The 11,921-nt window shown below is 36.6% G+C and overlaps 1 protein-coding gene across 1 annotated transcript; it reads left to right on the forward strand.

Annotated features, from left to right (window-relative positions):
• Positions 1 to 4,181: 4,181 nt before the first annotated feature.
• LOC139766535 (uncharacterized) lies at positions 4,182 to 6,169 on the forward strand. Its single transcript, XM_071695314.1, has 2 exons — positions 4,182 to 4,922; positions 5,122 to 6,169. Exons 1-2 carry the CDS (start codon positions 4,182 to 4,184, stop codon positions 5,833 to 5,835), a joined length of 1,455 nt encoding a protein of 484 aa, XP_071551415.1. The 3' UTR covers positions 5,836 to 6,169.
• Positions 6,170 to 11,921: the final 5,752 nt, after the last annotated feature.

Here is an 11,921-nt window from a genome sequence, read left to right on the forward strand (position 1 = left end):
GTGACGAGTCTGTGGGACGAGAGTGTGGCGGGGGAAATGTCTGATATTGTCATAGCCAGGAGGAGGGTTCAGGTGAGGCCCAAGTAGAGCTGCCTCAAAAGCACGTCAGCTTTCTGATATTGTTATAGCCAGGAGGAAGGTTCAGGTGAGGCCCAAGTAGAGCTGCCTCAAAAGCACGTCAGCTTTCTGATATTGTTATAGCCAGGAGGAAGGTTCAGGTGAGGCCCAAGTAGAGCTGCCTCAAAAGCACGTCGGCTATAATCATAATTAGTCCAAATTTACATAAACAAAACACCTCAGTGTCAGTCTGGGTGAAGGGTACATATCGAGGGGTAGGTGGAGGCAAGTGTAGGGCGTACAGCGGGTACAAATACATGGACACTGGAAGGTGACAGGTGGGCCTGAGTGGGGCCTAGGGGCAACAGACAGTCAGTCATGTTGTTATGGGACAATCATGTTGATAATTGACAGTCAGTCTCGTTGATAACTGACAATCATTCATGTTGATAATTACCGGACAGTCAGTCATGTTGATACTGAACAGTCAGTCATGTTGATACTGGACAGTCAGTCATGTTGATAACTGACAGTCAGTCATGTTGATACTGAACAGTCAGTCATGTAGATACTGGACAGTCAGTCATGTAGATACTGGACAGTCAGTCATGTTGATACTGGGCAGTCAGTCATGTTGATACTGAACAGTCAGTCATGTTGATACTGAACAGTCAGTCATGTTGATAACTGACAGTCAGTCATGTTGATATTGGACAGTCAGTCATGTTGATATTGGACAGTCAGTCATGTTGATACTGGACAGTCAGTCATGTTGATACTGGACAGTCAGTCAGTCAGTAACAGGAGTGATATGGGGTACGACAGCATACAATACAATAGAGGCATAGAACACCTCACATTACAATGTTAAGGGTCATATTATAGAAGGGGCCGGGCACAATATATACACACTAGTTACCTACACGCTGAGAAATAATATGTATTACAAATGGGGTACAGTGTACTACAGCCATTGGGCGGGGCGTTTGTTAACATGAGGAGTACTAATACAAGGAGTCAAAAATACATTACAAATACGACATATTACGCACAAAACGTACTGGTCATGATGCACCATTAGATGTACTGTTAATGACGCACCATCAAATACGCATGTGCTGGTCATGACGCACCAATGTAGCAGTCAGACGGGGTCATCTCCTCTTAAAAACACGACCTTATATATACGCCTGTACATACAAGAGTATACATACAGGAAAGTACATACAGGCATATAAACAAAGGGAAAGAACATACATATGTGCACAATGTACATGTATGCCTACAGGTACATACATACAGGATCATACATTCAGGAAGTATACACAGGTGCATACCATCTGAAATGCACATGCAGTCACATGTACATACAATTGTATGTAGGAACGTACACACAGCCAGAAGCCTGCGAACACGTAGGAATGTACATAAGCTACGAATGTATAAAACAAACGATAACGTACATTCACCCACATCCGTCAAGACAAACATGTAGGAACGTACGTAGAAGCATACACGTACAGACAGACATAGAGGAACGTGTACATACACCCACACAAGGGGAAGAGGTCGTGGGGGACTCATACATCAACACCATCGTTCGATATGTCTTCACACGTACCCAGCATGGACGTTGATAACATACGAGCATGGATGTTGAGAACATCATATATATATCTACAATAAACACCGGTCGTAAGAAGTGAACCATGCTATACTCAAGATGGACCATGGGGTAAACGAGGACAATAAAGGTGCAAGGTAAAACAGGACATAAATAAAGCATGGACTCAAATGGTCGGAACTACACAGACTTCAACAGTGTCTATGAGCAACGTTGACTAAGAAGTGGAGTTCAGCTGCCGAGAACCAGCAGGGCTCTGTGTTGCGAGGTTCTGTGGAGCTTACTACGAAGGAGTCGAGGCGTGGGTACCTTCAACCTCAACCACAGAGGGGATCGGTAAGGGACATGAAAACAGTGGTATAATCAAAGATGTCATTGAGCATAAGGGCTTCGAGATGTGAAGTGGTAAAGGAATAAACAGCTCTCCAGACAAGTCATCTTTGCATAGTATAAGACTGACCACCGAATGAGTAAATGAAAATTGAAAAAAAAGGGAAAATTGAGAACTTTGAAAAAAAAAATCCAAGAACTTGTCCTGCATTCATGAGGAATCAGGTGCCAGTTTAGAAACAGCTAATTAACCTACGAGATTCAGAGAGAAGAATCGACCAGGAGGATAAAATTTCACCAATATACGCTATAGATGTGTGCATATATACGCCAGATAAACCATTTGAATTGCTGCTGAAGACGTCACTAGAGCAAGACAGAGTGGCCAAGGGAATGGTAAAGAGCAAACTTCGTACATACATGTATGAGGGAAAACCGGGAACAGACTATGAATTACTGACCAGCCTAAGTAGTGGTGGCGTAGGTTCTGGAAAGTAAGGTTCTGGAAAAAATGAATAAAAAAAAAAGCAAGTGGGTGATTTTCTCTAAGATAAATGACTTGAGTGATAGACAATATTGTTTTCTGGAGAGGAAGTCATGTGTGATAAGGATATCAAAGTTCTACGAACCGCGAACTCAGTCCTGGATAAAAGGGATGGCTGGGTGGACTGCTGGACTGCTGTATCTGCACCAGAAAGCATTTGACACTACCGCATGGGAAGATGATGATGATGATGATACTGAAATAATGGGGGGAGGAGGGGGAAGGAAGAGAGAACTCCTTCGATGAACAGATGATCTCAAAGGGAGGGAACAAATGACGCATGTTAGAACCTTTTTTTTTTTTTTGCAAATGGGTCGAGGTGAGCAGCGGAGTGCCACTGGGTTCTGTCCTGGGGCCATTACTCTTCACGATCTCAAGGTACAGACTCCAGTCTGAATTTGCAGATGATGCGGAGGTCATGAGGGAAGTGGAAAGTGAAGAGGATTGCATTAGATTACAAGGGGGAGCTTAACAGACTTCAAAGTGGGTCTGAAATATGTTTTGGTGAAATTCAACCCAAACTTATGTAATGAGGATGGGGCAAAGCGAAAATCTGTCTCTGTGTATATATTAAGCTTTAGGATTTCAGGATTCTCTGTGTGAGGAGAAGGACTTGAAAGTCGCGGTCGTCCATAACTTGTTGCCAGAATTCCATATAAAAACAGTGAACAAAACATCTGCTGGTAAATATCCGTGTAACCTTCGGGTAAACGTTTAAGGAATTATCTAAAAAGTCTAGATTTAACAAGGCCAAAAGTATGTTCCTCGCGCCAGCACATCTTAAGCAGCATAAAGTGCTAAAAGAGAAGGTCCAGAGGAGGGCAACAAAAATGATATCAGAATTAAGAGTGAAATGCTGAAAGCTTTAAATTTATCCTGCTTAGAAGAGAGAGAGTGAGGGGTGACCTGATCACAAGTTTTCAAAATAGGTCGATTACGTGGACAGCGAACAAATCTTCGAAAGATGCTTGGATAGAGCATCCAGAGGATAAACCATGAAATTGAGCACGAAACTAATCTAAAAGGATATACTGAAATACTTTTATAATGTAAGTGATGGGTGAATGGAAGAGAATAAATGAGGACAGAGTTAATGTAGACAATATAAATAAAAGGTCGTGCAATGGTACAAAATGTTCAAGAGATGTGGCTCCACGTTTAAAACTCCTTCCCAACACTACAAATCAGTAATGACGTACGTACAGACAGACACGTAGGAACGTAACACAACTACATGCATAAGGGCAATATTGTAGGACCGTACATACAGCCACATACGTACAAACCACGTATTCGGTGGTAACACTGACGCACCTTCAAACTTTTAAAACTAGTGAGATCTGCAGGTTCCATTGCGTCAGCGAACCTCGACTGATGGAGACGCAAAATAAAAGGCATATATGAGCTAAACGAGTGGGAACGTAAATACAGCAAACACAATTGAACATACAGCAAACAGAATATGCATACTCATCTCGCGAATTAAACGGCCAGAGGCCTGCAGCAACCTACCAAACTCGAGTTGCCAACCAGACATTCTTATACATAACTACCACAGCTGTTACAATCACCCGGACGGAACCTTTTATATCCACTACACAACTTAGAGGTACTGGGACACTTATTATGAGAAAAATATTTGCATGTATGGATCTATGTAAGTCTGCTTTAATATTAAAAAGGCATCGTTGGGATCTACGCGGGGGAACAAAACGTCATAGTCGCTACACGCGCCAACATGCTGGAGCGGTTGGCGGTATATATACGTACACTGGTAGAGCATCCTCACCATTACCTAGTGACCAGCTTGGCTGTCTCCACTACCCTCTATTAGTAACCATATCGTCTGATAATCAACATTCTTCACGGTCTGCCCCCCTTAAAACAATGGATCCCAACCTTGGTCAAGATAAACTGTCAACAAATCTCTCGTCGGGCATCCTTACCTTAGATAACAGTAATTATCTGGCTAATGCCAGCACCAACTTGTACTTGACCGGTCCAAGGTGCAGCGGGATGTTCCCAACATGTGCTGATGATGCAATGATCAGCGTGGATGTTACCATACCTCCAGGACTCGAACATAGTAGCGTCAGTAACGCGCTGGTGTTCTACAATGATCCACAGAGCACTCGCCTGACCCAGCCGGACCTGCTGACCACCTGGAATAACCTGGATAAGACCCAGCCTGATCTGGATTTGACTCAGACTGAGCCCCTGTCATCGATTGACCTGGGTGTGTCCCAGTCCGATCTGGATTTGTATGACCTAGGCCTGACCCAGACTGACCTGGCAGCTTTTGATGATCTGGCCGACACTCTGGACCTGGACTCTGGTGATTCTTCGTTCTTCGAATACCCTGATGAAGTAAGCAAACTTGTTACATGAAGTAAAAATAAGTAGGCTTATATATATATATATATATATATATATATATATATATATATATATATATATATATATATATATATATATATATATATAATCCCTCATATTCCCTTAATATATAAAAATTACATTTATTTTCTATTACCTACAATGAATTACACGCAATCTCTATTTGCAGGGGTTGGAGGCTCTGAAAATGGAAGACTTGCTTGTGAGCAAACGTAAGGAACCAAGGCGAGCCGAATGGCCGGCCATGGAGTCATGTTCTCCATTCCACACACCCAGAAAGTCTAAGAGAAGAGCAGCCAACAACAAGATGGCCTTACAACCTGCCACCCAACACTATCCTGACACCCCTCACCATGTCAGTCACCTCCACGACCGACCTTCAGCTGTAAGTCCTACCGGTGTTTCACATGACCCCATTTTGTCTACCCAACACCAATTTACCGCCTACCCACTATCCACGGAACAACACTCCACGCCAAACACTCACTCACAGCCGTACCCGCTTCTTGAGGAGCTGGGCATGGCCAGCGATGCTCACTTACGGCTGGACCAGCCCCTGAAGGAGCTGGGCGTGGCCAGCGACAACGTCAGCAGTACTCAATGCAACCCGACTGCCAAACCACGTCGGCGGCGACCCAGAGTGTCGTACAGCACGCTAACGGAGGAAGAGAGGTATCAACGTATCCGAGATCTGAATAACGAGGCCTCGAAGTTGTACCGTGAACGACACCGCAATCATTTATCTCAGATGGAGGAGGAAGAACAAGTCCTCCACAAGAGGAACACTGCGTTGCGAGCCAAAGTGGCTAACCTGCAGCAGCTCAGGGATAATATGATGCAGTTCTCCCAAAACTTTCTCCGACAACACTTAGGTCAGAGTTGACGCCCAGTGCAGATGGCTCAACGTAAAATCATTTCATTCCACATCATATCTTCAGGGCATTCCTGAAAATATTTGTTTCACATATTTATTTGTGTCGTCCTTTCTATGTCTCTCTCTGCATGTATGTAACCTTTCATCTTACTTTGTATTATACGATTGCCATTAATGTTATTATTCCTTTTATGCCTGGACAAGTATTCTCCGTTGTCCATGTTCTGTACCCACTGGATGCTCTTTACTTGCCTCTCCTTGCCCGTAGTCATGTATTCATCACCCAAACTGTTACTGATTTGAATATATTTTGATATTTTTAAAAGTAAAATTGATAGCTCTATCTTTTTTTAATATTGTCTACCCAAGCATTTCTGTAAACTAAGAAGCACAAAGAACAAGAAGGGTAATACAATCTTTCACCCCAATTTCATTTTAAAGGGATTTTTTTTTCTATTTCAGTTGTGTGATGTGCGATGCAATCCTCCTTATGGAAAAAAATTTTGGAGGCGAACACATCAGTTTGTGTGGTTAAATGACTGTGAAACAAAATTACAGTTAGGAAGCATTTCGCTTCAGCCAGCACTCGGGAAAAGAGTGTTGATGCTGCCTTTATTATATTACCAGGGGTCCTTCGGGTGGCAGTTGATGTCACCATGTGACAAAGATTATCCTTATATCTAACCTCTATAACACCTATGACGTGCACCAGCTTAGAGCTTTCACATATACACCATCTGGTTGTTGTGTGTCTAAGTGCCTCGTATGCTGAAGGTCAACATAAAGCCTCACAGCTATTATCACTTGGCTAAAGTGGATCAGCCCCATGCCTTATATCTACACCACCTGGTTAAAGTGGGTCAGCCAGCCTAGCCCCTTATATATATATATATATATATATATATATATATATATATATATATATATATATATATATATATATATATATATATATATATATATATATATATATATATATATATATATCTATTCCACTTAGCTGACGCAGATCAGCCTCATACCCACATCTATACCAACCAGCTGAAGTGGATCAGCCTATCTCCTTAAATATGTACCACCTGGTTGACGTGGGTCAATCGAATTCCTCGTCTACACATCCTAAGTGAAACGGGTCAGCCTTGTACCACACATATTTCCATCTGACTGACGTGCTTCAGTGTAGTCCTCACATCAGTACCACCTGGCTTTGGGCTGAAATGGGTTAGTCTTATCCCTCACATGTTTCTCCTTGTTGAGCAGTCTTCTGTTAAATCAGTTAACTTGTTTTCCTCCATGGTTACCCGTCATTAGTAGTCCCAGTTGACGTTGAAAATGTTACAATATACCTAGTAAATACGATGGAAAGCAGACAATATTTTAAAGGTGACTTCATTTCACAGCTTAAATGAATGTCAGAAACACGAGTTAATGACATTTTAAGACCAGATTTGAATTCAGCTTGAAAAATACTTCTTATAATGAGTTTTTAAAAAGAAATCTATTTCTCTGAGAAAAATGCCAAAAATTCAAGGGTATTCTTTAGCTCAAAAAACTTTTTGTTTCAAAACTGAAAGATAAGATATTCAAACACTTCTATATTTGATATAATCATGGAAAATACATCATAGTGCTCTCAGTTACCGATAAATACCCAGTAATTACGATGTAAAGAACAAAAAATATTTTAAAATAGACTTCATTTAACAGCTTAAAGGAATGTCATAAAGACGACTGAACGACATTTTAAGACCAGATTTGAATTCAGCATGAAAAATACTTCTTATAATGAGTTTTTAAAGGAAATCTATTTTTCTGAGAAAAATGCCTAAAATTCAAGGTAATAGTTCAGGGTATTTTTTAGCTCAAAAAACTTTTTGTTTCAAAATTGAAAGATAAGGTTATTCAAACAGTTCTAGACTTGAAAGAATCATGGAAAATATATTATAATGTTCTCAGTTACCGATACATACCCAGTAAATACAATGCAAAGGAGCAGTAAATATTTTAAATGTTACTTCATTTAACAGCTTAAAAGACAACTGAATGACATTTTAAAACCAGATTTGAATTCACCATGAAAAATACTTCTTATAATGAGTTTTTAAAGGAAATCTATTTTTCTGAGAAAAATGCCAAAAATTGAAGGTAATAGTTCAGGGTATTTTTTAGCTCAAAAAACTTTTTGTTTCAAAATGGAAAGATAAGACATACAAACACTTCTATACGTGACATAATCATGGAAAATACATCATCATTCTTTGAGTTACCGATATATACCCAGTAAATACGATGCAAAAGAACAGAAAATATCTTAAAATAGACTTCATTTAACAGCTTAAGTGAAAGCCATAAAGACGACTGAACGACATTTTAACACCAGATTTAAAATGAGCATGTCAATTACTTCTTATAATGAGTTTTTAAAGGAAATCTATTTTTTTGAAAAAATGCCAAAATTTGAAGGTAATAATAGTTCATGGTATTTTTTACCTCAAAAAACTTTTTGTTTCAAAATTAAGAGATAAGATACTCAAACACATCTATACTTGAAAGAATCATGGAAAATATATTATAATACTCTCAGTTACCGATACATACCCAGTAAATACGATGCAAAGGAGCAGTAGATTTTTTAAAAAATGACTTTATTTAACAGCTTAAAAGAGGACTGAATGACATTTTAAGACCAGATTTGAATTCAGCATGAAAAATACTTCTTATCATGAGTTTTTAAAGGAAATCTATTTTTCTGAGAAAAATGCCTAAAATTCAAGGCATTCAGGGTATTTTTTAGCTCAAAAAACTTTTTGTTTCAAAATTGAAAGATAAGACATTCAAACACTTATATATTTGAAATAATTACGGGAAATATATCATAATGATCTCAGTTACCGATACATACCCAGTAAATACGATGCAAAGGAACAGAAAACATTTTAAAAAAGAATTCATTTAACACCTTAAATGAATGGCAGAAAGACAACTGAACGACATTTTAGGACCATATTTGAATTGAGCATGAAAAATACTTTTTGTAATGAGTTTTTAAAGGAAATCTATTTTGCTGAGAAAAATGCCAAAAAAAATTCAGGATATTTTTTAGCTCAAAAACTTTTTGTTCCAAGATTGAAAGATAAGATATACAAACAGTTCTATAGTCCAAAGAATCATGGATATACATTATAATGCTCTCAGTTACCGATACATACCCAGTAAATACGATGCAAAGGTGAAGTAAATATTCTAAAAGTGACTTTATTTAACAACTTAAAAGACGACTGAGTGACATTTAAGACCAGATTTGAATTCAACATGAAAAATACTTCTTATAATGAGTTTTTAAAGGAAATCTATTTTTCTGAGAAAAATGCCAAAAATTCAAGGTAATAGTTCAGGGTATTTTTTAGCTCAAAAAAATTTGTTTCAAAATTAAAAGATAAGACATTAAAACACTTCTATATCTGAAATAATCACGGGAAATATATCATAATGCTCTCAGTTACCGATACATACCCAGTAAATACGATGCAAAGGAACAGAAAAGATTTTAAAAAAGAATTCATTTAACACCTTAAATGAATGGCAGAAAGACGACTGAACGACATATTAGGACCATATTTGAATTCAGCATGAAAAATACTTTTTCTAATGAGTTTTTAAAGGAAATCTATATTTCTGAGAAAAATGCCAAAAATTGAAGGTAATAGTTCAGGGTATTTTTATTAGGTCAAAAAACTTTTTGTTTCAAAATTGAAAGATAAGACATTCAAACACTTCTATAGTTGAAAGAATCATGGAAAATATAATGCTCTCATTTACCGATACATACCTAGTAAATACGATGCAAAGGAGCAGTAAATATTTCGAAAATGACTTTATTTAACAGCTTAAAAGACGACTGAATGATATTTTAAGACCAGATTTGAATTCAGCATGAAAAATACTTCTTATAAAGAGTGTTTAAAGGAAATCTATTTTTCTGAGAAAAATGCCAAAAATTCAGGGTATTTTTTAGCTCAAAAAACATTTTGTTTCAAAATTCAAAGATTAGACATTCAAACACTTCTATATTTGAAATAATCACGGGAAATATATCATAATGCTCTCAGTTACCGATACATACCCAGTGAATACGATGCAAGGAACAGAAAACATTTTAAAAAAGATTCATTTAACACCTTAAATGAATGTCAGAAAGACGACTGAACGACATATTAGGACCATATTTGAATTCAGCATGAAAAGTACTTTTTCTAATGAGTTTTTAAAGGAAATCTATATTTCTGAGAAAAATGCCAAAAATTGAAGATAATAGTTCAGGGTATTTTTTTTTTAGCTCGAAAAACTCTTTGTTTCAAAATTGAAAGATAAGACATTCAAACACTTCTATAGTTGAAAGAATCATGGAAAATATAATGCTCTAATTTACCGATACATACCTAGTAAATACGATGCAAAGGAGCAGTAAATATTTCGAAAATGACTTTATTTAACAGCTTAAAAGACGACTGAATGACATTTTAAAACCAGATTTGAATTCAGCATGAAAAATACTTCTTATAATGAGTGTTTAAAGGAAATCTATTTTTCTGAGAAAAATGCCAAAAATTCAAGGTAATAGTTCAGGGTATTTTTTAGCTCAAAAAAAATTTTGTTTCAAAATTCAAAGATTAGACATTGAAACACTTCTATATTTGAAACAATCACGGGAAATATATTATAATGCTCTCAGTCACCGATACATACCCAGTAAATACGATGCAAAGGAGCAGAAAATATTTTAAAAGTGACTTCATTTAACAGCATAAATGAATGTCATAAAGACGATTGAATGATTTTTAGGACCATATTTGCATTCAGCATGAAAAATATTTCTTATAATGAGTTTTTAAAGGATATCTATTTTCCTGAGAAAAATGACAAAAATTCAAGGTAATAGTTCAGGGTATTTTTTAGCTCAAAAAACTTTTTGTTTCAAAATGGAAAGATAAGATATTCAAACACTTCTATATTTGAAATAATCACGGGAAATATATCATAATGCTCTCAGTTACCGATACATACCCAGTAAATACGATGCAAAGGAACAGGAAACAGTTTAAAAAAGACTTCATTTAACACCTTAAATGAATGGCAGAAAGACGACTGAACGACATTTTAGGACCATATTTGAATTCAGAATGAAAAATACTACTTATAATGAGTGTTTAAAGGAAATCTATTTTTCTGAGAAAAATGCCAAAAATTCAAGGTAATAGTTCACGGTATTTTTTAGCTCAAAAAACTTTTTGTTTCAAAATTGAAAGATAATACATTCAAACACTTCTATAGTTGAAAGAATCATGGAAAATGTATTATAATGCTCTCAGTTACCAATACATACCCAGTAAATACGATGCAAAGAAGCAGTAAATATTTTGAAAATGACTTTATTTAACAGCTTAAAAGACGACTGAATGACATTTTAAGACCAGATTTGAATTCAGCATGAAAAATAATTCTTATAATGAGTTTTTAAAAGAAATCTATTTTTCTGAGAAAAATACCAAAAATTGAAGGTAATAGTTCAGGGTATTTTTTAGCTCAAAAAACTTTTTGTTTCAAAATTCAAAGATAAGACATTCAAACACTTCTATATTTGAAATAATCACAGGAAATATATCATAATGCTCTCAGTTACCGATAAATACCCAGTAAATACGATGCAAAGGAACAGAAAACATTTTAAAAAAGAATTCAGTTAACACCTTAAATGAATGTCAGAAAGACGACTGACCGACATTTTAGGACCATATTTGAATTCAGCATGAAAAATGCTTTTTGTAATGAGTTTTTAAAGAAAATCTATTTTTCTGAGAAAAATGCCAAATATTGAAGGTATTATTAGTTCAGGGTATTTTTTAGCTCAAAAAATTTTTTGTTTCAAAATTAAAGGATAAGGCATTCAAACATTTCTATACTTAAAAGAATCATGGAAAATATATTATAATGTTCTCAATTAACGATACATACCCAGTAAATACGATGCAAAGTAGCAGAAAATATTTCAAAAGTGACTTCATTTAACAGCATAAATGAATGTCATAAAGACGACT

Source organism: Panulirus ornatus, chromosome 58 (assembly GCF_036320965.1).
Source record: "Panulirus ornatus isolate Po-2019 chromosome 58, ASM3632096v1, whole genome shotgun sequence".
Lineage (NCBI taxonomy): Eukaryota > Metazoa > Arthropoda > Malacostraca > Decapoda > Palinuridae > Panulirus > Panulirus ornatus.

Excerpts from the sequence above, each read along its gene's own strand:
- LOC139766535 (XM_071695314.1), top strand. The coding sequence starts at position 4,182 with ATGAGAAAAATATTTGCATGTATGGATCTATGTAAGTCTGCTTTAATA. Across the intron at positions 4,923-5,121 it reads TCTTCGAATACCCTGATGAA|GGGTTGGAGGCTCTGAAAAT; the intron begins GTAAGCAAACTT and ends CTCTATTTGCAG.